This window comes from Passer montanus, unplaced genomic scaffold (assembly GCF_014805655.1).
Source record: "Passer montanus isolate IOZ18808 unplaced genomic scaffold, ASM1480565v1 scaffold195, whole genome shotgun sequence".
Taxonomy (NCBI): domain Eukaryota; kingdom Metazoa; phylum Chordata; class Aves; order Passeriformes; family Passeridae; genus Passer; species Passer montanus.
The window spans coordinates 389,827-416,246 of record NW_024366536.1 but is presented as its reverse complement, the minus strand read 5'-3'; the positions used below and the strand labels follow the sequence as shown (position 1 = coordinate 416,246).

At 54.2% G+C, this 26,420-nt stretch overlaps 2 protein-coding genes and 1 long non-coding RNA gene across 5 annotated transcripts; all 3 read right to left on the bottom strand.

Moving 5' to 3' along the window:
* Window positions 1–59: 59 nt before the first annotated feature.
* LOC120501026 (SITS-binding protein-like) lies at window positions 60–14,268 on the bottom strand. The gene is made up of 13 exons (XM_039706664.1): window positions 12,702–14,268; window positions 9,408–9,567; window positions 8,010–8,605; window positions 6,655–6,725; window positions 6,371–6,598; window positions 5,887–6,091; window positions 5,647–5,797; window positions 5,379–5,558; window positions 4,733–5,001; window positions 4,161–4,297; window positions 3,021–3,142; window positions 1,581–1,760; window positions 60–797 (listed from the first exon to the last, which is right to left on the bottom strand). The coding sequence occupies exons 3-13, from the start codon at window positions 8,561–8,563 to the stop codon at window positions 624–626; spliced, it is 2,271 nt and encodes a 756-aa protein (XP_039562598.1). The 5' UTR covers window positions 8,564–8,605; window positions 9,408–9,567; window positions 12,702–14,268; the 3' UTR covers window positions 60–623.
* Window positions 14,269–15,977: 1,709 nt separating this feature from the next.
* On the bottom strand, window positions 15,978–23,229 carry LOC120501027 (ras-related and estrogen-regulated growth inhibitor-like). 3 transcript variants are annotated; one of them, XM_039706665.1, is made up of 6 exons: window positions 23,202–23,229; window positions 22,388–22,870; window positions 19,975–20,106; window positions 18,591–18,647; window positions 17,881–17,954; window positions 15,978–17,250 (listed from the first exon to the last, which is right to left on the bottom strand). In XM_039706665.1, the coding sequence occupies exons 1-6, from the start codon at window positions 23,212–23,214 to the stop codon at window positions 16,768–16,770; spliced, it is 1,242 nt and encodes a 413-aa protein (XP_039562599.1). In that variant the 5' UTR covers window positions 23,215–23,229; the 3' UTR covers window positions 15,978–16,767. The 3 variants fall into 3 exon arrangements, with proteins under 3 accessions (XP_039562599.1, XP_039562601.1, XP_039562600.1); XM_039706667.1 differs by having other exon boundaries at window positions 22,388–22,714; XM_039706666.1 differs by lacking the exon at window positions 19,975–20,106.
* A 778-nt stretch (window positions 23,230–24,007) lies between these two features.
* LOC120501028 lies at window positions 24,008–25,703 on the bottom strand. Its single transcript, XR_005627213.1, has 2 exons — window positions 25,422–25,703; window positions 24,008–24,855 (listed from the first exon to the last, which is right to left on the bottom strand). It is a non-coding gene; the product is annotated as an uncharacterized LOC120501028 (long non-coding RNA).
* Between the last annotated feature and the right edge of the window lie 717 nt (window positions 25,704–26,420).

Below are 26,420 nucleotides of genomic sequence, written 5' to 3'. Positions count from 1 at the left end.
GGAGCCTGGGCACACAGGAGGATCTCAATATCCACATCATGCTCTGGTAGAGCCACTCCTCTGCTTGATCAAGTTTATTTTTCTTCCACAGAAACCTGCTTTAAATGCACCTGGAATTCATTCATTTCCCCAAATATACTCAGAAGGTGGGCTCTTGTTACCTGGAGACCACACACAGCCTCAGGTGGGGGAAGCACTGCTCAGCACAGGAGGTGGCCACACACAGCACCAAAACTATCCTGGTAGTTTTCCCCCTAGATTTAATTTTTTCATTAAATACAAAACTTCTCCTCAGGTATAAGCTGATATTTATCTCCTGGAAAATCCTCTCCCTGCCTCTCTGAGCATGGTGCCAGGGACCTGGAAATGCTGGACATTCCCACTTGAACATACACAAATATTTCACCAGGAAAACCCTGGAAAAAATGCAGCATTCTGTGTGGATGGATGCTGGTGGCAGAACCACTACTTTAGGGTAACAACATAAGAAAATGCAGACAATTTCTGCTGAAGTAAAAAACAAAACAAAACCAAAAAAAGGATCTGGGAAAAGTGCAGAGGCTGGAAGTCTGAGGGGAGTGCTGCCCTCGGAGGTGTCTGTCCCAGAGCTGCCCAGCCTGGATTCAGGAGGTCTTTACAAACACGGGCACCTCTGCCAGGCTGGCAGAGTAATTCCTGAGCGTGGTGCCACCATCAAACACTCGGGCAGTGTTGGTGTCCAGCCAGAGGTGCCCCTCTCCTGGCAGGTAGATATCCCTCCACGTTTGTCCCTTTTCTGTTATTGGAGCAACCAGGACCTGCAGGGAGAAGAAAAAGAAGGAAAAAAAAAAAACTTCAGCAGAGGGAGGGTTAGCTAGGGTGTGTGTGTGGGGATGAGATGGTCATCAGGGAATCCTGGAATGATTTGGGTGGGAAGAGATCTTAAAAAGCATCAAGTCCCACCCCCTGCCATGGGCAGGGACACCTTCCACTAGCCCAGGTTGCTCCAAGCCCCATCCAACCTGCCCCTGGACACTTCCAGGGATGGGGCAGCCACAGCTTCTCTGGGCACCCTGTGCCAGGGCCTCAGAACCATCACTGGGAATTCCTTCCCAATCCCATTTATCCATGCCTTCTCTCAGTTTAGAACATTAATGCAGTGCAGTGACATTCCTTTGACTGGGATTGGGATCATCCCTGCCTGCAGCTGTCCCAAGATTCCATCCAATTCATATTTTTGAAAACCAGAACCAAAAAAACCCATCAGAAGTGTGTGTTTCTTGTAAAACCTCCTTCCCAGTGATAGAGCCAATGTAATCCCACCTTCAGGGAGCATTTTTCCCCTTGTTTCATGGGAAAAGCAGTTCCCAACATTCTGAGACTCTTTATTCCTGCTGAATAATTTAACTTCCAAATCTGATAGAGGGTTTCGCGGCCCTAAATAAGAGTTTCATGAGGAAAGCCAAGCTTTTCCAAAAAAGCAAAAACCCCCAAACCCACAAATCTCAGCTGCTTTGGCTTGGATTTAAATCTGCTCAAATCCAGGTCCTGGTCTGTACTTGGGCAGCACTGGATTTACAGGAATAATGCAGAATTCCCACCTCATCTCCAATGAGAAACTCATCCTCTATGGTGAATGCAGCTGGATCCGTGGGGCTGAGCCACCAGGCAGGACGGAAGATGGGGTATCCCAAACTCTGCCACTCCTCGCTGTATTTTAGGAGCAGGGGCACGACAAAGTCCCGGTGCCTCTGGATGCACTGGCGGGTCAGATTCAGGACCTGCAGGTGGGGGACAAATCCATGAGGAGCCCAACATCCAAGAAACAGCAAAACAGGGAAGGCAGAAAAAAAAAAAAACCCCAAAAAAACCCCAAAGCTAAATAAAAAAAAAATTAAAAGTAAAATATGTGTTCCCTTGGGAAGAGAAACCAACATCCAAGAAACAGCAAAACAGGGAAGGCAGAAAAAAAAAAACCCCAAAAAAACAAAGCTAAATAATAAAAAAATTAAAAGTAAAACATGAGTTCCCTTGGGAAGAGAAATTACTGAATTGGAATGTCCTGATCAAATTATGGTGCAAGTGGGGTTGATATTGGATATTAATTGATTTGGATATAAATTGATACGGATATTAATTGGATTAATTTGATATATTGTATATATTTGGATATTAATTGATTTGCATATAAATCCATTGGTAATACATTTAAATCCATTGATAATGGATCCATTAAAACAATTGGACTTAAATGACTAAATCCATTGGTAATTGTTATAAATCACCTGGATTTAAATCTCTTGATAGCAGATATGAACACATTGGATTGGAAAAGATTTAAATCTGTTGTTAATGAATTTTAATCCATTGGATTTAATTTTATTTAATACACAAAAAATAGTTGTGGATCCATTGGATTTCAGTGGATTTAAATACACTGATAATAGATATTAATCTATTAGATTAAAATGTATTTCTGTCCAGTTATATTGAACATAAATCTATTAGATTTAAATGTATTTCAGTTGATTTATATTGAACACGAATCCATTGGATATAAATGGATTTAAGTCTATTGATAATGGATATAAACCCATTGGATTTAAATAGATTGAAACCCATTGAGAACAGATTTGGGTCCATTGGATTTAAGTGAATTTACATCCATTGACAATGCATACAAACCCATGGATTTAAATGCATTTACATCTATCGATAATGGATAGTAATTAATTGTATTTAAATGGATTTACATCCATTAATAAAGGACCTTAATCAATTTGATTTAAATTCCACTGATAATGCATATGAATCTACTAAATTGAAATATAATTAATTCCATTGATAACGGACACAAATCCATTGGGTTTAAATCCATTGGCACTTAAATCTAAACCCATTGATAACGGGTTTATTCCCACTTCAGTGGAAAGCTGAGGACAGCAGCTGGCACGAGATCCCTGCCAGGCCTTCCATGGCTTTTGGGGGCATTGGCCATGTCAGAATCCCGGTGTCCTCCCCTCTGGAGCTGGGATACGTACCCAGGTGTCACAGCAGAGCCAGGGCGGGGTCCCAAAGGCCATCACGGGCAGGAATGTCACAATCTGCAGCCACCTCACAAACAGCTCCGGGTCCCCTGGGGTGGCTCCAGCCACGCTCCCTCCTGCAGGAACACCGGGCTGGAGTGAGGGCCCCCCATGGCATGGAAAGGTCCTGGGGAAACCTCAGAGCTCCTCCCAGTGCCTAAAGCATCACCATCACTCTGAAAACCTGGCACAGCTTCCCTGGAAATGGGACAAACCCCCCAGCACCGAGGGCTCACCCAGCCATCCACAAATTCCTGTTTCCTCCAGAGGCTTTTCCCAGCTCTGCAGCTCCCAGGCTGTTGGGACACAACCTCCTGCCCAGTTCTCTCTGTGCAGGAAGATCTGCACTCCCACCCACACCAGCCAAGGGCTCCAGCACCTCTTTGGGAAGCAAACTCCCATGCTGGGATTGCTTGAGCCTCATTTTCTAAGGAAAACAGGCTAAAAATAAAGGCCAGATTTAAATGTTGCTCTCAACCCCTATTTCAGGGCTGTTGTTTAGCTCAGCTCTCCACGTTTGACACTTCTGCACAGCCCCTGCACACTCAGGGCATGTTTTAACCACCACTAACTCCATCACCTCCAGGAAAAAGGGAAATGGATCCACTTGGCCCTGATTAAAGGTTGTTTCTTGCCCTTTTATAATGCTTTTATTTCAGGATTTCTGCAGCCATTTTGCTGTGGAGCAGACCTGCTGGGGTTTTAGGAACATCCATTCCCCAGCCAGGAGCCCAGGGATGCAGATCCTGCCTGTGCTGGGTGAGATTTATCCCAAGCCAAGCCCCACAGGGGTGGGCTGTGGTGGAACTCTGAGAAGGGCATCCCCAGAGACCTGGCTGCTGCTGGAGCTGCCTGGCAATATTTACAGCATATTCTTTTGGTTTTAACTCCTCCTTTTTTTTTTTTTTTTTTTTTTTTTCCTGGTAACATTCATCCCAATCAAGCCAGCACAACAGAAAACTGGGGAGCAAAATGTTCCAAGCCTTCCCACACTACACCTAAGGTGCAAATGTACCTCCTGTGCCTGGAAAAAGGCTGCAAAATTCACTGCAGAGAAGCCAGAAATAGGGAACAAAATAGAAAACCAATCCTTACCTACTGCATCAGGGATGAAGAAGTTGTAGCCCAGGAGGCTGTAGTGCAGCACGGAGGGGATGAGCCCCTTCAGCCCGGCGTGGCTCCAGTCAGAGCGCAGGGGGCTCATCTGGACAAACAGCGGGAGGTGACTGGATCTGGAGAAACCACACAAACCATTCCAGGTGAAATTCCATGATGCCCAGTTGGCTTTGGAGTCACTGGGGCCAGATTATTGTCCCAGAATGGTTTGGGTGGGAAGAGACATTAAAAATCCCATCCAGTGCCACTCCCAGGGACACCTTCCACTATCCCAGGCTGCTCCAAGCCCCATCCAAGCTGGCCTTGGACGCTTCCAGGGGTGGGGCAGCCACACTTCTCTGGGCACCCTGTGCCAGGGCTGCACTATGCTCAGATCCCACAAGAATCGTTGACTCCAACACGCTGCCCTAGCCCACTTCCTCACCACTTCACTTCCCTGGGTGCCAAGAAACATCTGGGAACACCAAGAATGCATTCCAAGCACCACTTCCTGCTTCCCCCAGAAGCTCTTGTGCCCGTCAGCTGCAGCGAGGCCTCTCCCTGGTGCCCACCTGCTCCCGGCGCTGATGATGGTGCCATTGCCCAGCGTCGCCAGCGCCGCCGCCAGCGCCTCGGTGTATCCATCTCCCTCCAGCCCGGCGGGAGCAGGGACATCCTGCTCCAGGAAGGAATTGCCCTCCACTCCCTCGAAGGCCACGTAGGTGGCCCCCAGCGCCTGCCGCAGGCGCCGGGCACGAGCCAGGTACCAGCCCAGCGCTGCCTCGCTGGTGGCGTTCAGGCGGGCACAGAGCTGCCCCTTCCAGGTGGTCAGCAGCGGGATCTGTGGAGGGGAAGGATGGAAATCCCTGTCAGATCCATAGAATGTCCGGGCTGCAAGGCTGGGGGATGCCATGCTGCCCCCATCCCACGCTGCACTGTCATGGTGCAGCCCATCAAGGTGTAAACTCTCCCTCAACCCCCCAAAAATCCCTGAACTGGTGGCAAAAGGATCATTAAAATGACCACACAAAGTGGAGCTGGGGAATCTTCTCAAGACTGGAAGTGGAAATTTTAAAGTTTCTTCCGTAGGAACGAGGAGGGACTCTGCTTCACCCAGCACTGCTGTGTCCCAGCACAGTGGGATCGGGCTGTGTCCCTTGATAAAATAATAAACCTGAGTGGGTTTATTCTGGTTTGGGGGCTGAGGGGGTCCCGTACCGAGCTGGCCCCGGGTCGGGGCTGGCGGCTGAGCCAGTATCCCGTGGCCTCGCCGCCACGCAGGGAGCGCAGGAAGAGCGGGGAGGTGACACCAGCGTACGGGGACAGCGTGATGGAGAGCTCCAGAGGTTCCACCAGCGCCGGGGCCTGCCTCCTCCTGCGCTCCGAGGGCACGAGGTCCTGCGGGCGGGAAGGGCGGGAATGAGGGCTTTGTGGGAGAGGAGCACCACGCTCCCCACGTGCCCCGAGGGTGGCAGGACGGCCGTACCGCGGCGGCGAGGACGGCGGTGCCGCGCTCCCCCAGGGCCACGACGCCTTCCTGAAGGCGATGGCGCCTCAGCCTCCTCACCAGCGACCTCAGGCCTCGCTTGATTTTGGCGGCAGAACCCTCCGGGCCGTGGTAGCGCCATATCGGAGACCTGCAGGGGGGGAAATCCCTCATGAGGTGCTTGGGAGAGCCAGCAGGACATTGGGGAGGGTTCCCACGGCCGGGGCAAGGAGCGCTCACCGCAGGAGCGCGGTGTCTGGCAGTGTCCGAGCTGCTCCGGCCGGAGCGCCGGCCCTGTGCCGGCGGGCGGCCGCCACGTCGGCGCTGACACAGAGCTGGTAGTGCAGGGGCTCCGCTCGCCCCGCCGGCGTCTCCAGGCAGAACTGCCGCTGGCTCTCCAGAGACAGGAGCAGGGACACGTCGGGAGCCACTGTCACAGTCACTCCTTTGGGGGAAAAGTGGGAAAACGGTGTCTCGGCAAGCACCCGCCTGCTCCCGGTCCTGGGAGCTGCAGGGATGAGCAGGGCAGAGCCTGGCTGCTGCCAAGGTTGATCCCACCACAGATCCAGCCGTGCCAACCATCCCCCTCCCTGCTCCACCCTGTAGATCCCAAAATGCCTTTCAAGGGCTGGATTTCTCCCTTTCCCGGCCTATTTGTTCAGCATTCAGCGGCCTCAGCACTGCAGGGCAGCTGCAGGTCAATTGGATTAATTTGGGGTAATACCTGAAGTTTGGTGTTCTGCAGAAAAATCCAAATATACCCCAAAAAATGACACCAGCAGCTGAACTCCTGCCTGAACGCAGCATCCCACAGCAGCATCAGGGAGCCACAAAACCACTCGAGTAGAGCTGGGATGCAGCAATGGGCACAGATCTGGGCTTAAAAACAAACCAGGCACAACAAGAGCACGGGATGTCCCAGGAGTGACTTGGGCCACCCCATCCTCAGGCACTCAGCTTCAGCATCAGCTTTCCCACGGGGATGAGGTGGTGTGGGATCCATCCCACTTTCCCCGTTGCTGCTACACTTGCAGGACATTTTATTCCCGCAGACATCTGTGCTGCCCTTAAACCAGCCGCTTTAGAGGTGAGGAGAGGAGCACAGGGATTGAAGCTGTTGGATCCTCAGAGTTTGAGAATCTGGGCTTTTTGGTGAAACACCCAGAAAACAGGGACTAAGGGTTATTCCCACTGGGATTTAGGATCACTGTCCCCTAAGAGAGCCTTCCATCACCTCAATGGCACCAGTGGCCTGAAGGTGACACATCCTCCCTCCCAAGGTACAGCTTCCCTCTTTCCGGAAGCTGATAGCAGGAATTTCCCTCAAGAGATTCAGTTTGGAGATTTGGGCACTTCTCATAGGCCTGACAGGGCCCTGGGATGAGGGACATTCCCATCCTTGACCTGCCTCCTGCCAGAAATCATCAGTTTTCACTTCAAAGCTCCTCAAACTTTCCCCTTTCTGCCAAATCGAGGGATCAGCAGGACTTAGCGTCCTCGTGACTCCCCAGGCAGGATGGGCTTCCCCGAAAGCCCAGAGATCTGGGGCCGTGAAGGGGGCCTGGGCTGGCAGAGGGGGACCCAGAGACCCCCCCACTCAACCAACCCCACGTTTATTCCCAATCCCAAGGCTTCGGAGCCTCCTGGAGTCCTGAGCTCGGGGGCGCAGAGAGGTTAAGTCTCTCCAAGGGGTGGGGAGAGGACATGTAAATTATTAAAGTGGAAACCCTGGAGGCTTGGAATAGCTGTACCAGGTGTCAGCTGAACTCGTTACACCAGCTGGGAAAGAGGGAAAACAGTCTGTTCTGAACTCAGATTTCGCTGGATCATATTTTCCAATGGTTTGGGTTTTTTTTTTTTAAAAGTGGGGGAAAACCAATTCTGTCTCACTCATCCTCTCAAACGCCTCACACCAATGTCAGTGGAGGAGACCGAGGGTTTGTGTTCAGGCAACACCTTCCACCCACCCAGAACGGTGCCAACAGGTGATTTATGGCTAAAGGGGAACAATCCTCCATCCCAGAGAATCCCATCCCGCTTCCCTCCCTGTTCTGAGGGCTCCCCACAGCTGGACACCCTGCTCTGACAGCATGTCTCCTTCCCCTCCTAAGGCTCCTTCCCAGAGTCTGCTTTTATTTAACTGAGTGAGAAAGCAGGGAATGGTACCAAAAATGTTTGCAGCGGCGGACACGGATTATTCCCATCCCACGGGAGCTGCCCATTGTGTCTGTGTTGGAAGAGGCTCTCGCCAGCATTGTCATCTCCAGTGGGTATTTACTCCGTCTCCATATAAACACAGCGCTCCCACCCGGGCTCACCACCGCAGCATTTTGGGGCTCATGCTTCCAAAAGGTTTTCCCCACCCGGCATTGTAACCCATAACGGGGATGATGGGCAGCCCAGAGCCGCCCTCGCTGGATCCCAAAGGCTCGGGGCCGGGCGGAGGGGTCCCCGTTACCTTCAGGGTCACGTCGGGGCGCAGCGGGGTCCAGCGGACGCCGTAGCACTCCGTCCCGGGGGCTGCCGGCGGCTCCAGGGACAGCCGGAGCTCGGCGTCCTCCTCCCAGGCATAGCAGAACTGGCCTCCGTCGTGCCAGCAGCGGTCTCGGGGCGGCGGGGGCTCGGCGGCCGGCACGCTGCCCACGGCGATGGCCAGCACGGGCCGGCCGGCCGGCAGCGCCCGCAGCAGCAGCGCCCCGCGGCCGCGCTCCCACAGCATCCCCGCGTCCCGGCCCCGCAGCACCCACTCCTCCGGGGGCTGCTCCAGCGCCTGCCACGAGATGATGCCGATGGTCATGGCGAAGAAGACGGCCACGCCGAGGCAGCCCACGGCGCCTTTCCAGGGCTCCGTCATCTCCCTGAAGCCCAGGGTCCAGGTGGACTCCGGGATTTGGCCGGTGTGGCGGGAGAGGGGCATGGTGCGAGCGCAGGGATGCGGCGGCTCCGCTGTTCTCCCCTCCTGCAGCGGCACGGGAAAGAAAACCCTCTGGGATAGCTCCAAAAGATCTTCTGGGATAGCTCCAAAAGATCCTCTGGGATAGCTCCAAAAGATCCTCTGGGATAGCTCCAAAAACACGCACCAAAAACGAATTAATATAATGTAAATATAATTAAAGAGTAAAAATAGTTTAAAAGAGGGAAAGCTGCCCCTCGGTTCTCTCTGCGCTGATCCCGAGGTAAGGGGAGTCCCTTCCACAGCTCCTCCACAGCAAATCCCACTGCTGGGCTCAGTGACGGTGGCTCAGCCCCCAAAGCCCAGCCAGCAGCAGCCAGTGACACCGAGGAAGACGAGGAGGAGGTGTCACACGTGGCCCAGAGCCCGGGAGGAGATGGGGCCATGGACAATGGGAATTGGGGCCGTGCTCCAGCCTCCGCTGCTCTGTGGGGTTTGGCATCGCTGCCCTGCTCGGTTTGGAAGCAGCAGCAAAGAGCCAGGGGTACAGGAAAACATCCCAGGGTGGGTCCAGAAGGAAGGAGGATGTTGCATCCTCTCCTTTCTCCTCTCTCTTTTCCCTGGAAAAGCGTCTGGGTGATGCACAGAGCAAAACTGCCCCTGGGAATGGTCTGGGCGCTGGCTGAGCCCAAGGGAATGGCAATACTCTTCCTCCAGGTGAGGGGTCACCTGTGGGGACAGCTTCATGGCTTGGCATGAGCTTGTCCCTGTATCCCAGGCCCCATCCCACTGCCCAATGGCCGGCTGGGAATGGTGCCACCTCCCCTGGCACAGCACAGCCACCCCTACACCCCCTGTCACCTCTTACCTAAAAGCAGTTCTGGAGATGCTGTCACAGCCCCCAAAGTGTCCTCGATGTTTTTCCCAGCGGTTTTCCCACCACGAGCAGGTTTTCCTCCTCTTTCCCAGGGCAGTTTTCCCTGCTGGCCGCGTCTCAGACCCGCGGAGCCGAAGGAACTTGATCCAGACTAACGCAGGAGCGTTACTTAAGCCAAGCTCCCTCCCTCCCTCTGTCCCTCCCGCCCGCTCCCCTGCAGCCCGCACGTAGCCACAGGTGGCTGCATCCCCAGCAGGGGCAGGACAGTAAAAATATTCCTTTTTAAAGGCTTTTACCTATAAGGTAATAGGAGCCACAGGTGGCTGCATCCCCAGCAGGGGCAGGACAGTAAAAATATTCCTTTTTAAAGGCTTTTATCTACAAGGGAGTAGTTTTAAAGGGTTTTTTTTTGCCAGCTTGCTGAGGTGGCTCCAGTTGAGTCTTTGCCCCACGCCTGTGAATCCACACGTGAAGCCCTGGCAGTGCTGAGCCTCCTCGTTCTCCTGCTTTGGCTTTTGTTGCTGTTATTATCCAGTTTTGGGGGATTTAATTCCTGTTCCTACTTCACATGAGCCACTGGACCCTCCCTTAGATTAACTGCAGGGCTGCAGCTGAGGGTGCTGCCTGCACCCAAAACCACAGGGAAGCCACTTCCCAGGACACTTGCAATCCCCACCGGTGCAAAAATCTGGAAATCTGAGATTTCCATTGACTTTTCCATGCTCCAGTCCCCATTCACAGCCATCTCACCATATCTACAAGTCATCAGGGAATACCTGCATTTTCCAAGTGGTATTACAACCTGTTGGCTGCCAAGATATAAAAAACTTGGTATTTAAAAATGTTTCCCCATCCTGCATCCAGGCAAAACCCCAGCAATGCCAAGGCAAAGTTCTTCTGTTCATCCCAGACTTCAGGAGAGTCCCAGAACCAGCCAAATCCACCAGGAAAATTCTCATCTGTGGCCTAAATAAGCCCCTGGAGGGGGGCTTTCCTCTCCAGGATTAATTTTTCATTGCAGGTGGGACAACATCCAGCATTGGATGGAGGGAGAAATGGTGGATTTTGTCAGGACAAGAAGGAGCTCCAGAGTGGGAGAGGAGGTGGATCCAGGATGAGGAGAAAGGATGAAAAGAGCTCAGATATGAGCCAGAAGGCTGTGATGTCCATCTCAAATGGGCTGGGGATCCCCTGGGAATGGAATCAGGAGAGGTTATAGCAAAGCTGTAGGTGATGGACTCATGGGACCCCAAATCTACATAAAATAAAGGGAATTTTTTTTTAAAGTAAGGAAGGAGAAGTATTCCTTCCACCATGGGTATTAGAGGCACTTGAGGGGCCCAACACTCCCCATGGCCTGGAAAGGGGGAAGAAGGAGAAGAGAATAAATCCTGAGGTGATTCAGAGCTGCTCACCCACAAGCCCATGGAATTGCTTGTGAGGCTTTACAGATCCATGTGCCTCGGGGAGAGCTCAGCTTGGCTGCAAAACCTCCAGAAACAGGGCAGAGGAGGGAAAAAAAGGATCTTTTGGGATGGTCTTGGATCCTGGTACACTGAGAAGGTTTAATGCTTTGTCTAAGGAAGAGGAAGGGACGTGGCAGCAGCGCCCAAAAGATGCCCAATGACTGGCAATTCCCTGTTTCCCACCACAAAATGGGCTGGGAGGGGGGCAGCTGATGAGGTTGTTTGGCTGCAGCAGCTGAAGGCAAAGCTCTGTCACATGGCACAAGATTAAATCACATCCATGGAATGGCAGAGGGGCCCCCAAGGTGGGATTAGGGAAAGCCCGCGTCCGGTGCCACGGGTGCAGTGGGATAAGCAGGGCCAGGGGGCCGTGCCTAGGAGGGATAGCAGGAAGTGGGGGTGGTTTGAAAAACCTTTTCTTAAAAAGCAGCTCAAATCCCAGAGAAAAATCCTGCTGGAGCTTTTAACAACTCCATATTTGGCCGAGTTTAGGCACCCCCAACTCTGCACGTGGCCTGAGGGTTTGGGCCAAGCCCGCTCCCACCCTTCCAGAACTCCTGGTTTTTGGGAGGAGGAATGGTTCTGTGAGTTTTCCTGCCCATCACAAATCTCAGCATGAACTGGCTCCCACGAGCAGAGTGAAACCTCCCCTCATCTTCCTCCCACTGCCAACAAAAACCACTTAGCTTCAACTGGCCACAGGGAAAAAAAATATTTCGGGGTGGCTCCCTGGATTCCAGAAGGGTGTCCTTCCCCTCTGCTTCCAGAGGGTTTAAAAAAAAACAAAAAACAAAAAAACATTTTAAAATCTCCTCCTATGCAGAATGGAGCATCTTTTCCCTTCTCATGACTTTTCAGGGTTGAAAAGACCTTGAAATTGCTTTCCTATATCCCATGGGGCTTTCCAGGCTCCAAGGTTGCTGAGGAACCTTGATGTGGTGGCAGGTGTCCCTTCCCATGGCAGGGAGTTGGAACTGGATGGGCTTTAAGCCCCTTCCAACCCAAACCATTCCAGGACTGAGGGATTTGCCAAGGCTCCAGGTTTGCTGGGCTCTGTGGGATATGGACAATGGGTGGACAATGCCCAGGGAAGGGCTGGAGTGGGAGGCTGGGAACACGTTGAACTCACCAGCATCCATAAGCAGAGTTTGAGAATCTGGGCTTTTTGGTGAAACACCCAGAAAACAGGGACTAAGGGTTATTCCCACTGGGATTTAGGATCACTGTCCCCTAAGAGAGCCTTCCATCACTACAAACCCTGTGGATCACACTCCTTTCCAGAGTTGTGTCCTCACCTTGCAGGCTGGCTGGAAAAAGGGAGAGTGCAGAGAGCCACAGGGATTCTCCACTTTTGTGGGGTTGCACTTGGGAAGGCACAGCCCTTTCCATCAATATTTTCCTACAGCCTTTAAGCACCAGCAATTAAAACCACAGCTTCCCAGCCAGACCCTCCTGGGGTTTCTGGTTTGGGATTTCTTAAATATTATTATTTAGAAAAAAAAATACAGGAAAGGTGTGTGGGTTGGCCAAGAGCAAAGGAAAACTGGTGTGAGCAGCAAACTGCCTCCAGACTTGGCATTTCTCCTCCATTTTCCCCAGTGGGAAGCAGCCTCACCCCAAAACTTTCCATATGGGGATGGATTCCACAGCACCTCAAAAGCCTACACCAAACTCTCATTTTTATCCATTTATCCATGATGTCTCTAAGCTGGTAGACACAGTGATGAGCCAGAGTGGATTCCCTGAAGCTGGCAGCATGGATGGACATAGATGTCCCACCTTCCTGCCCTCCCAGAGTTTATCCAAAGGGAAAAGATACCTTCAGAATCCATCCTGGGAATAAACCAGCTGATGTGCCATGGTGGGTGTTCTCCTCAGATTTTCCTTCCCCTTGCAGTTCCCAGCCTTGCCTTTCAGGGCCAGCAAAAGCCTTTGGCTGTGCTGGAATTCTCCGTGCCTTAGAGAGCTTCGGGCTCCTTATTGGAGCTGAGCTCAGTTTAAAAGGAAAAAAAAAGAAAGCAAAATGAGTGATCTGGTTCCTAAATTCCCAAAATCTCAGCCCACATTTCCTCCTGGAAAGCAATCCCAGATTTCCATGAACTCCACAGCTATTTATAAAGGAAAAAACAAGCAGCAGGACTTGCACTGACAACGTGGCCTTATAAACAGCATCAGCCCTTGGAAGCGACCACTGTCCCTTCCCATCCCAGCTGTGTGTCCTGAGCCAGGAATGCCTGGATTTGGGAGCTCCTTGAGTCCATCCACAGCCCACCTGGGTTTTCAGGAGGGTCTCATGGCAAGCAGCAGATTTTGGGCTGGGGAACAGCCTGGAGCACCTGAAATAATCCATGGACAGATAATTTTCCAGCTGGAAAGTCGCCAGCTCCAGCTGCCAGTTTTGGGATGGAAAAAGCCCCTGTGTGCCCTTTGCCCCCCTTTTCCCTTCAGGCAAAGGCTGATATTTTGGGGACAGCAGACCCAAGTTCCTAAAGCACAATATTCTGTAAAATTTCTAATCTGGACAGAGAGGAGCCCCCTGTGCTGAGGAAAACCCCCCTGAAGGGGCACTCACCCCCCTGCACCCCCACGGCCAGCCCAGGTACCTCAAATCCAGGGAATGTTGCAGCACCCAGCCAGCCTCAGTGTTCCTGCTCTGAGCTCAAATCCCTCAGAGCAGGGCGAGGCTGCTGATTTGGGATCTCTGAAGGCAGCACCTGCTTGGAAAGGGCTGTTGGCAATTCCACTGTCCCCACCACTCCCAGGAGCTGTGGTGAGCCCAGACCCATGTGCTGCTCCTCCAGGAGCAGCCTTCAAAAAGCCCCAAACCTCTATTTATTAAATTAAAACAAGGCACAACTGATGATAAAAGCTGTGGCTGCAATGAGAGAGCAGCTGCACCCCATGAGCTCAGCCCACGATTTTGGTTTTCCAGGAAAGCCCTTGGCAGAGGGGACAAAGGGGGATAATGGGGGGCTTGGCGTGCCAGGGAGCTGCTGGGGGTGAGCACAGCGAGGGAGCTCTTGGAAAGGACCTTTCTGCTTCATCTGCCTCTCCCAAGCTTCCCAGAAATCTGGTGAGCAGATTTGCAGCCCGCCTGCTGCCAAACTCAATCCCGGCCCTGGAGATGCTGTTTGGATAAGGATGAGACCAAAATTCTTCAGCTCATCTCCGTGGAGCTGAGCCAGCGCAGGCTGGAAAGGTGCAGGACAACCCTCAGGACACTCACCTGTCCCCAGAGAGGTGGCACTTCCCAGCCACACACAGGGACATCCACCAGGGGAGCAGCATGGGGGACCAGGGGCTCCGAGGCAAACCAAACCCCAGCCCTCACTCCCAGCTTCCATTCCAAAACTCCCCTAAATGTTGTTTTAGGGGCACTGCCCTGCTGGGCAGGGAGGAGGCTGCAGGTCCCACATCCCCATCCCCAGCCCTCACTCCCAGCTTCCATTCCAAAACTCCCCTAAATGTTGTTTTAGGGGCACTGCCCTGCAGGTCCCACATCCCCACGGAATCATGGGTGCCTCCAAGGAGGCTCTGGGCACCTCCTTTCGAGGGACCTGGCCTGGACTCACCTGCCCAGGGCTCTGAAACTCCAGGCTCTGCTGCCAGTAAGGCTCAGACCTTCTCCTTCTTCCTCATCTTCTTCCTCTTCTTGTTTTTGTCCTTCCACCTCCTCCTTCTCCCCTGCCCAGTCCCTGCAGACCTCTCACCACAGGAATTTAGGATTTATGCCCCCCAGAATTCCCCCCCCAAAAACCTCTCCCCACTCCAATGAATGCCGCATCCTCAAGACGTTCCTTTATAAGGGAGAGGAAACTGCCCCTGGAGAGCCACTAGAGGCTTCCAGTAATTAGTAATTACCAGTCCTGAAGAGCTGCCCCTGCCTCTCCTAACGAGGTTTGGTGCTAATTATAGCAGGCAGGGCCAGGAGCCCTGGTGAGGGGCCGCGGCAGCGACCACACGGAGCCTTCTGGATTCCTTGGGATATAAAAAAGGGCCGGGGTTACTCCAGGACAGCGATCCCGGCCCTGCCGAGTGCTCCTCCACTGCCAGGAGCGCTGGGGATGCTGTTCCAGGGCTGGCCTGGCCTCCTGCTCATCAGCTGCTCCTGTCTCATCCATCACTTGGAATAATTCCTGCTGAATATTGTGGGATTCCGCCATGCCCGGCTCCAGCCAGCAGCTAAATCCATCCCCTTGCACCAGCCCTGGGGATATTTGGGAGCTGAGCAACGTGGAATGAGAGCACCCAAATCCTTCATTTGTCAGGCTCAAGTGTGTGTTCAGCGTCCCAGTGGAGTTTAATCCCTCTGAGCTCTTCTTTGCCCATCCCAGCACTTCCCAAACCGGCTCTTCTCCAGCCAGGGCAGCAAAACCCACCCCAGCTGCTGGAAAACAAACCCCCGGCCCAGCTCTCAGCATTCAACTCCCTTGGGAATGCCATAAACCCCCTAAAAATAAACAAAACCCCCTCCTTGTCCAGCCCCCTGACACATTTTAGCCCTATTTGGGCTCTGCCCATACACAGAGCCCTGAGCAAATTTTAATTAACTAAATTTAATTTAATTCAGTAAAATTGGGATTTTAATCAAGGTGCTGAGAAGGAGCAGACCCAAATTTCTTTCCTGGCCCAGGTCTTTGATGGGGCTCATTCTCCCCCTCACAGGAGAATGTGGGTGCATGAAGAGAAATGGAATGAATCCTTGAAACCCCTCGGAGAGACACAAGCAGCACCAGGAAACACCTCTGGGACGCTCATTCTCCCCCTCACAGGAGAATGTGGGTGCATGAAGAGAAATGGAATATAATGAATCCTTGAAACCCCTTGGAGAGACACAAGCCGCACCAGGAAACACCTCTGGGAGCTGTAGGAGGGCAAAGGGTGCCTGGAGCAGGCTGGGGAGCTGGGATAAGTGGCTTCCCAGGCTGTGATCCTCCAGGGAATCCTTTTAGGGGTGGAGGGAGCCAGGAGGGTGCATGGTGCCAGGGCTCGGGGGGAGGATGAGACATGCCCAGCCCTAATTTAAGAGTGATCCCACACCATGCACTCCTTTCCTTAAGTTCCCTAAAATAACCTATCCTGGGAGTGCCACAGGTGGTTGGGAACTCGGCTTTTATTGTCACAGGACACGGCAGCAGACAATGGAGTCGGTCACAACAGAGGGGACAGGGGAGTCACACCACAGGGTCCCAGCACAGCCCCCACACCCAGAGGGAGGGAAGGAACATGAGACACGAGCCCAGCTCCTTCCCACACCTTTCCTGCCCCATCCCTGTGCAGAACAACTCCTCAGGCCACAGTAGCTTTCCCTCTGGGAATGGGGCAGCAGATGAGCAGACAGAGGGGGACCTGCAAACAGCTTCTGGAATTGGCTCCGTTGTGTCTGTGCCACTGAGCACAGCCTGGATGGGCTGGAAGGGTTTGAGGATCCAGGGGTTTTACTCACCAGCCACGCTGAGGAAGCAGGCTCCATCCCCAGGGAATGGCTGCTGCCAGCCCGGGAGCCAGCACGGCCCTCGGGGTCACCCAGCATGGTGGGTGCTGGCTTTGGGGTGCAGACACACCCAGCCAGCTCAGAGGAGGGAGGAAGTCCCCCCAGATGTGCCTATGCTGGGTCTGAATCCCACCAAAACACGGCTGAGCCTCCCTCCAAGGGTTGTCCCAACACCCCTGGAGTCACCAGGGCCACCTCAGCTCTGCCAGAGGGGGAGGAGGGAACAAAGGGGGCAGATGGATGAAGAAAACCTTCCCTGCTGGCACAAAGACCCCGTAAGAAGAACCCACAGGCTTCTGTAGCCAGTGCCACCTCCCCTCTCCTGCCCTTCCCCTCCAGAGAGCCGGCACAGCCCCGGCAGCCGCCCCCATGCCGGGCTGGAGCCGGGCGCTCACTCGGGAATGTAGTCCCTGAAGGAGTTAAAGCTGAGGCTCCGGCCCGCGGAGTTCAGGGTGGAGCTGGCTTGCATTTTGGGAATCTTCTCCATGAGCTTGGACACTGTCCTCCTCTTGAAGGAGCCCGGGGAGAAGTGGCCCTGCCTGAGCAGCTCCTGGTAGAGGCTGCTGAACACCGCCACCGGCTCCTCGTAGCTGTCCCGGGTGGAGATCTCGTAGAAGGGAATCTTGAGGGCTTTGGAGAGGTTCTCCCCGTCCTCGGTGGACACCATCCTGTCGAACTGCAGGTCCTTCTTGTTGCCCACGATGACCACGGGGGGCTGCTCGGCGCCGCTGCGCTTGGGGCTGCCGTGCAGGTGGTTGATGAGGAAGCAGAGCCGCATCACCTCGTCGAAGCTGCAGCGGTCGGTCACCGAGTAGACCACGGCAAAGCCATCACCCCACTTGATCTTCTCCTCGATCTGCAGGGAGTCCTCCTCCTGCCGGGGCACACAGGCTGCCGTTAGCACCGCTGGAATGACGGCACTGCTGGATGCAGCCCCAAAGAACCTCCCGAGGGCGCCGTCCCCGTGAAGGCTGAGAAGGAGCAGCCCCAAATTGCTTTCCTGGCCCAGCCCTTTGATGGGACTCATTTCCCACCCCCTCCCACCCCAGGAGAACATGGGTGTATGAAGAGAAATGGAATATAATGAATCCCCTTCCTTGAAGAGACACAAGCAGCACCAGGAAACACCTCTGGAGCTGTAGGAGGGAAAAGGGACTGCAGGGGTAACACCAGCAGCCCGGGGCAGGGATGGGGTGGCTTAGGTAGTGTGGCAGGTGGGGACCGCCATCAGCCCTGTCCTGGCATGGATAGTGGGGGAATCAGTGCTCCCTTGAGCTGCCAGGAGGCTCCACTGGCACAGGAAGCACAGCAATGCCCCACAAGGGAACGGGGAAATATTTACCTGAAGGGAATGGGAATGGAGGAATATATTACACTGTAACTGAGGTTAGACATAAATTCACCAAAACACCCTTTTCCTGAGGTAACCACCATGATGTTCCAGACAGCAGGAATTAGGCCAGTGGAAGAGCAGGGGCTGCCTTCCCTGGCAGGCTGAGCTCACCTGCCCGGCTGTGTCGAGGATCTCGAAGTGCACCATCTCCCCATCGATGACAGCCACGTGCCTGTAGATCATTTCTGGGCAGGACACACAGGGAAGGTGTGTGAGAGAGCCCCCAGGGAGCAGCCACAGCCCAGGTGACCGAGAGGGCAGCAGTGACCAAGGTGTGGGAGCAACAAGGGAGGGAGAGGGGCTCCAACAGGAGAGAGGGAAGAGGGGATATTTCTGGGACATTCCAGCAGGGACATGGCTCCAGTGCTCAAAAACCCAAATGCAAGAAAAAAAACCAAACCCAAAATCCTAGAATGCAGGAGAGCACAGGCTCCAGGGGCTTAGATGCCTCCTGTCCTTTAAAAGCCACCTCCCAGCAGATTGGGAAGGAATTCAAGGAACTGAGGAGCAACTGTTGGTTTGATGGTTGGACTCTCAGAGGTCTTTTCCAACCTAAATGATTCTGAGATCCTGTGATTCTGCATGATTCCACAACACCATGACTGAGCCTGCAGCTCAGCCCTGTGCAATCTGATGGTTTGTCCCAATAGATTTGCCTAAATAACGCCAGAAAGGGAAAAAGGCATGCAGGACCCTGGGAGGTGTCAGGATGTCCATGGGCTGCCTGTCTGGTTGACGAGGAAGAAGAGGGAATATGGTGAATTTGGGAGCAGAGTTGGCTCTGCCATGGTGACAGCCCCAAGGAAAAGGAGTTTTCCTACCTAAGGTTGGGTCATAGTCTCCAATGAATCTCCTGGTGATGAATCGCACGGTCAGCGCTGGAAAAAAAACACAACAAACCCTGTTGGAGCTGTCAGTCCTCTGGAGTAATTTTTCCTCCTTGCAAGGGCAAAGGAGCAGCAGGAACAGCCACAGCTCAGGCAATTAAACCCCCTCATCTGATTAGACATCTCCCTGCACCAGAGCCCGGCGAGGCAAAGCCTTTAGCCCTAACATCTTTTCCAGGAAGCTGCTTTGGAAATGCAGTGCTGATGCCTGGAGAGGGAATTTCTGGACAAAGCTACGCTTGGGAGGGTGAAGAGAGTGCAGGAGTGGAGGGTGGAAGTGGTGCTTGAGCCCTTCAAGGTGTTAATGATGATAATGGAGATGGGAGTGAAAGGTGGTGGAGAGGCTGAGAGCTGGCTTGGAAAGGCAACGGGAGTGGAAAGTGAAATTAGTGGAACAGAGGGAAAAAAACAGCGGGGGGGAAAACCCTGAAAGAGCTAGGCAGGAGCACAGAGCCAGAAGGGAGAGGAGGAAGGGAAAACAGACCAGGAGTGTGACAGGAGGATAAACGTCACCAGAATCAGGATGTGATAAAAACCCTTCCAGAAACAAAAGTGGAAATGAAAAGCCAACACCAAGCTGGAGCAACACTTAGAGCTCCCTTTCCCTTGAAACCCAGGGTCAGTTTGTCCCAGCTGCCCACCAGCAGATGTTGCTGATGTCCTGCCCTCACAGAGCTACATCAAGCTGATCAGGATCTGTATGTTTATCCCAGAAATGTGGCACCCCACATGGGCCAGGCTTAAATAACCAGGGAAAGAGGGATGCAGGAACTTCTCCTGCCTCTCACACCTGCTTGGCTCCTCTTTGGGGGCTTCACCATCCTCTCACCACCCCAGCCCCCCCCCACAGTGTGTCTCTGGGTTTGAAACCTGCACAGCAGGGAAGGGATTTGAAGTAAAAAGCAGGTAATTTAGCCAAACTGCTCTGAGGAGATAACCAGGGATCCTGCAGGAGGCACCTACAGGCACCTTCAAAGAGGCAACGGAGTTATTGGGGGAGCAGGACGAGGCAGGCACGGTCTGCAGAAAGCACCTGATTGTGTGTCATATGTCAGGCAGCCACCCAAAGCTGGAGCACATGGTGTGGGATGAGAAGAGGAGCCAATTAGATTGATTAAAAATTGGCTGGAGCGCAGGAACACGAGGGGAGCTGCCAGTGGGGGAAGCGGCCGCAGGCGGAGCGGCCGTGGCCACCCAGCCTTATAAGGAGCTTTTTCTCCCCATCCTGAACATCAGTCACCTCGGGAAGGGCTTTCCTTGGAGCTGAAAGGGTTAATTGTGGTTTAAATGTGGGGTGGGGGCTCAAGGGGTGATTTACCTGCCACGGAGTCAGGCTGGGCACCTCGGGATCGCACGGGCGCGTGCCCACGTGCTGCCCTGTTTGTGCGGCTGCGGAACGGCCCCAGCGCCGATCCATCTTCGCTCCACGTGCTGCAGGCAGAGCTCTGCTCTGGATTATGGCAGAGTTTACGCTGGGCAGCAGCAGCAGAGGATAACACAAGCCCCAGCTGGGCTGGATTTCCAGCCCCCGCTGCTGATTCACACAGCCCTGATCCTTAAACCACACGGCTGCACCCAAACCCACCCCTGCTTGGAGGTCTGGGACCTCGGGTCTCCAGATCCTGAAGGTTTCCAAACTGCTCCAAAAAAAAAAACAAACTCCTGCTGAGAATCGAGGATTATTTTTCCCTTTTGCAGCTGTCCAGGATTTCCAGCCCCCGCTGCTGATTCACACAGCCCTGATCCTTAAACCACACGGCTGCACCCAAACCCACCCCTGCTTGGAGGTCTGGGACCTCGGGTCTCCAGATCCTGAAGGTTTCCAAACTGCTCCAAAAAAAACCAAACTCCTGCTGAGAATCGAGGGTTATTTTTCCCTTTTGCAGCTGTCCACATGGGATTTGCCCTTTGGTTGTTTCCACCCCTCAACTCTCTCAACCTGGCTCTGTATCCCTTGGTTGCAGCAGCTCATCCTGGGGATGCTCCGGAGTGGGGCCCTGCCAGGATGGGAGCTTGGCAGCTCGGGGATGAAATCCACCTTCAGCCTCCTCTGCTTCACACCCTGGCCAGGAGAGATGTCACCCCCACCTTGGGGCACAGCTGCCTCCCCTATCCTCCCCCACAGGAGCTGAAGCAATGATGCTGCTGCTCTTGGCTCCTTCCTCGCCTCTCCCACACTCCATGCATCACCTGGGATGTCACCTGCCAGCTGGGCAGGGACAGCAGGACAGGTGTCCTCATACCCCAGCGCAGGGGCTGGCAGGCAGCAGGACCTGGCAGCTGGGGCACAGCGCCTGGGGAAGGTGACACGATGTCCTCTGGCAGGGGAGGACGTGTGGAACAGCGCCCAGGGGACACAGATGGGGAGGGACACGCTCAGGGGGCTGCGTGCCTGCCGTTCCCAGGGGCTGCTCCCTGTTCCTGGCACGCTCCAGCTTTCCTCTGCACGAGCCACAGATCAATTACCCCCTGTGCCCCATGGCCTGTGTGTCACTGTCCCACTGTCACAAACCCCGCTGCTGCAAGGCACACACGCTGACAGCCAGCCCTAACTGGAGGAACTTTTAAAGACCCTTGGCACCATCCCACCCTAAGGGGGAGGCACAAAAACCCCACACCTGCCCACGGGAGGGTTCCAAAGCTGCCAGGAATCTGCTGTGTGCCGGGTGGGATGCCCAGCAGCAGGGAGACACACGTGTTTGGGGTGGGGGCGAGCCAAGGGCTGTGCACACCCCATACACCCATCTGCTCCATCGGGGCCAAACACCTCCAGGGACCCCCCGGGGCTCTGGGTACCCCGGAGCTGAGCCCCATCCCGTGCTCCAGCACTGCTCAGGGAGAGCTGGGAGTTGCTTCCTTCAGTTTAATCAGGGAATGAGGATTTTTCCTTAATGCCGGCTGCTGTCCATGGAAACACAATTCCAGCGGCTCTGACAGCCCGGCACAGGTGCCATTGCTGCGGTGCCTTCCCTTTTCCAGAGGGGCAGGACATTCCCTGTCCCCAGGGGCACGGCAGCATAGCTGTGTCCTACCAGGTTTTGCATGGATCACGGATCACTGCAGTGTTGATCCGCATTTTTCCCTGCCTCTGACCCCAGTCCTGGCATTCCGAGTGGTACAGGGGACACCTTTGCCCCCAAGTGCTCACAGCTCGGGGTGGATGAGTGGGAAGTAGTGAAGGATGATCCCCAGGAAGGAATGGCAGCTGAGGTGCTCCCAGCGCAGTATCCCAAACCCCACCTCAGCAGGCACAGACGGAGAGCACTGAACAAGGCACAGGGAATTTTCCTGAGGGAAAACAGCCCGGTGCTGAGGAAGAGGCTCCGCACAGCTGCTGGGGGCGCTGGGAACGAGCAGCCAACTCCTGACACCCGGGAAAACCCAATCCCCAGCCCGGTTTTTAGGAAAGTTCTCCCGGTCAGTGATGTCCACCCCCGCTCCCCACGCAGCCAGGGACCCCTCGAGCCCCGGTGCAAAGTGTCCATGTGGGAAACTCGAGGGGAAGGAAACTCAGTGTCCTTAAAGCCCACGGGCTGGGGGGGCACCGGCAGAATGTCCCTCGTCCCGGCTTCCTAAGGGACATGGGAAGGTTGGTCCCTCTGGCCGGGAGGGAGAATACCGGGGGGATGCCAGAGGGGTGCCAGGGCATAGCAGAGGGATGCAGGAAGGTGCCAGAGGGATGCGGGGGATACCGAAGGACACCGGGGGGATTCCGGGGAGCCCCGTCCTACCTGTCTTGCCCACGGCGCTCTGTCCCAGCACGACGAGGCGCAGGGTGCGGGCCGGGCTGAGGCTCACGGAGCGGCGCAGGGGCCGCGGGAAGCTCATCCCGGAGCCGGCCCGGGGCTGCCCCGGGATCCGCCGCTCCCCGCTCCGCCGGGCGCTGCTCCGCCGGCTCCGCCCCGGGGGCCGGGCTGGGCTCAGCCCCGGGCGGGCCGGCTGATGCCCTCCTCCTCCTCCTCCTCTTTCCTGGCCAGCGGAGGCGGTCGTCATCCCGTCCCGGAGGCGGTTCGGGAGTTGTGCCTCAGTTTCCCCGCTGGCAGCAGCGCCGGGCAGCCCTTCCCCGACAGGAAAAGTGCTGCCCTCAAAGGGGCAAAGGCACTGTGGGACGGAGCCACCTGGGCTATGGAAGGTGCCCCTGTGCATGGCAGAGGGCAGCACTGGATGGGCTGTGAGGTCCCTTCCATCCCAAACCTTCCTGGCATTCCCTGAGTCTGTAAGAGTGAGGAAAGAGGGAAGTGGTGCAAGACCTCCCCAGCCAGAGTGCTGCCTGCCCCCAAACCACTGCCTGAAATCACAATTGTGCCCATGTTTGTGCACCAGACAAGTCAGTAAAGACAAGAGGAGCTGACCTAGCCCCAGCCTTCCCCCTTGTCCCATGAGCAGGGCAAGGAGTGAATCCTGGCTTAGCACAAACCAGCCCCTAAATCCCCATGGATGTCCAAGGGCAAGGACTCCACACCAGGCCTGGAACCAAACTTTGTGTGCTTTGGGGCAGCAGTATGAGGGTGTACCCAGGGAATGTGTAACAGCTCAGAGCAGTACCTGGAGCTGGCATGGATGTGCCTTGGGCATCCTGGGAAGAAGGGACAAGCCTGACAACACCCTGGGCAGCATCTTGACTCTCTCCATCAGACCCCAGAATGCTTCTGACCCATGGAACACAGATCCCAGGTGACACCAGTGCTGCAAAAAAAGAAACTGGGAGAAGGGACCTGGCCAAGGGTGTGGAGCCTTCAAACGCCCACATCAGGGACTCGGTCCCTTTACCAAAGGCTGCAGTCACTTGTCCGGCACAGGGATCTCTCAGCCTGACCATCTGGGGTGACTTGGCACAGCCCACTCAGTGCCTGAGGGAACATGAACCCACCTGGTATTTATAGCCCCTATCAGGTGTCCAAAGGGAACGTCCTGGTGCCTACAGGGACATCAGCACTCCACCAGCCACGGGGTTATCGGGATCACAGCTGCTGCCAGCGGGATCAGCGCTGGAGGGAGGCCCCTGGATAACTCAGGGAATGTCATGGAGAGCCTGGAGAGCCAGCAGACCTCTCCCAGAAACCCATCTTGCCATCACATGTGTCCCCCTTGTGCATCAGCCCCTGGAAAGAGCCCTGCTCCGGCTTCTCCAAAGCAAAAATCGGGCTCATGGCTACATCTGGGGCCCAGAAAACAACAGCGAGGCAATAAACAGATTTTGGGACAAAAGCTGATTCCCAGCTGGGGAATGGGGGGGGAGGGGGGGGGGGCGTGTGTCAAGAAAAAGAAGTCTCCTTTACATTTCTTCCCTATTTTTAGCCCCATTTCCTACGGAAATGAGATGTCTGCAATCAAGTCCTCTTCTTGCCTGATCCTCTGTAAGACCATGAGTTTTAATACATTCCTGATTCCAGGCAAACGAGGGAGAAGCCACAGAGAAAACCCTTTTCCTGCAAGTTGTGTGACAACAAATGGCCAAATTTCATGGAAAATCGACCCTTGCACTTTGGAAGGCAGGAGCTGGCTGGGGGAATGCAGAGTAACAGTTCCTGCTGCTCCAGGTTCCTGCTGTGCTTGCCTTAGGTGCAGCACCTTGGCAGCACAGCCCTGGCAGCTGGGCAGTCACACTTGCCTTAATTCTGAGTGTGTTAACAGCACACGGATTCTTGGGGATGAAGGAACAAAGGAACAAAAAGGATGGAATTTAAATGGAAGCACAGCTGCACTCATGCCACAGACTTCCAATGTCACCTTGGGAAAATCAGCTCCCTTCCCACCACCTCCATCACCACTATGACCTTCCAATCCAATACCAGCTGCTCCAGAAAAATATACCCCTGGATTCCTTAGGAAAAGGGTCAGTGTGAGTCCCAGAGCTGGGGAGTTTGTGTCCCTGACAGCACAGCTGGGAGAAACTCCTGCTCCTCAGGCACAGCTCTCCTTGGCGTGGTGGAAACCACGTGCGAGTCCCCACAGGAGCACCCAGCGCCACGTCCCACGTTTGCCAGGGAATATTTGGCAATGGAAACAGGACTTTATCACCAGTGATCGCTGCATGATCCACCTCCAGAGCTCTGCAGCTGAGCCCAGTGGGAAAGGTGCAGGAGATATTAAGTCCTGGTGAAATATTTGTGGTCAGGCTCCTCCATACTTGCCGGTCCTTCAAGACACAAGGAGTCTGCTCTGGGAACCAAGCCAGAGGCTCCCATGAATCACGGCCCTGCAAACAGAAATCAGCTGAAATGAAAAGCTGGCCTAGAGCAAGAGCCAAATCCCCTCAGGTCATAGCCCCAGATCGGGGGGATCCCATTCCATGGGCTAAACCACTTCCCTACTGGATTGTCAGCTGTTTTGAGAGCTGTCCAGAAACTGAACTTTGAGGCTTTTGAAACTGGGCAATGGTTTTTTTCTTACTTAGGAAAGGAAGAGAAAATAACACCAGTCCTTCTTCTCTCCGTGAGATGATACAAAGGCATGGAATGCCAAATGATCCATGCAGGAGCCAACTCCAGTTCAAAAATGACTGAGGTGTCTCAAACTTTGGTTCCCCAAGGCTTAGCTCCTCTCCCAAGCCTGCATTTGAAGGGCTCAAACCCTTTTCCAGCTCATCCACCACATTAAATTGCCACTTGTTAATTACTGCACAGACATTCCCTTGTGCAGCTCCATCAGGGAATGCTCTCCAAGGATATAACCAAAGCCACACTGCCCAGTCCATAAACACATTTTGGGTTGCTGCAGCAAACCCAGCACACCCAGAAGTCCCCCCAGCCTTCAGCCCCTCACCTTCCTTTATTCACTCTGTTCCTTCTGACACCAATCCTGCTGTGAAACTTGTGCATTCACATCCAAAGCACAAGGACACAGATCCCAGCTGCTTCTCCATTTGCTATGAACAGGGAGAGGGAGAACAGATGAAAGGCCCCATGTCCAGGCATGCCGGCCACTGCTGGACTCCTTCGTGTGGGATTTGCATCAACACAGACCCACTGGGAACACGTTCCCTTTCTTTTTTTTTAATAAAAGGCTGTTTTTTAGGTCACAGGAGATAATAAAACCTCTAGTGCAGGAGAAATCCAACCAACAGAGTTTCCTGATGTCCCACCCACTGGGAACACGTTCCCTTTCTTTTTTTTTAATAAAAGGCTGTTTTTTAGGTCACAGGAGATAATAAAACCTCTAGTGCAAGAGAAATCCAACCAACAGTTTCCTGATGTCCTGTTCCTGTCTGCCGCTGAAGCGGATTCCGACACGCGGCTGGATCACGCTGAGAAAACAGATCTGGCTCCACGTCAGAGCTCAAAGACTCCTTCCCAAAGCTGTGAGGGATAAAAAACACAGGGAAGGGGCAAATTAACAGCACTTCCCTCCCACCCCAGGGCCTGAACAACATGTCCCGAGAGCTTTGCCACTGGATAAACACCGGCAGCTCACGGCTGGCAGAGCGCGCGAGCCAAATGTCCTGAGGGAGCTGCTAAATCCCTCTGCTGCCCCTTGGCTTCCAAAGAGAGTGTCCTGCACTTTGTTTTCCCGCAGGAGCTGGCTCTTGGGAAGGAGGACACAGCCACAGACCCCGTCTGTCAGGCTCCATCAGACTCCACAAACAGCTCCTCACGGCGGGAAGCTTCCCGCTGCGGGAACGGCTTTGCTTGGGAAGCTGATTTTAGAACGCAGCACACTGTGCTGAGGGAAGGAAGACAAATCCCATCGTGGAAGTAACTTAAACCTCCAGAAACGCTGCAAAAAGCAGTCCTGTGGGATGACCAGGGTGCGGCTGTTTTACCT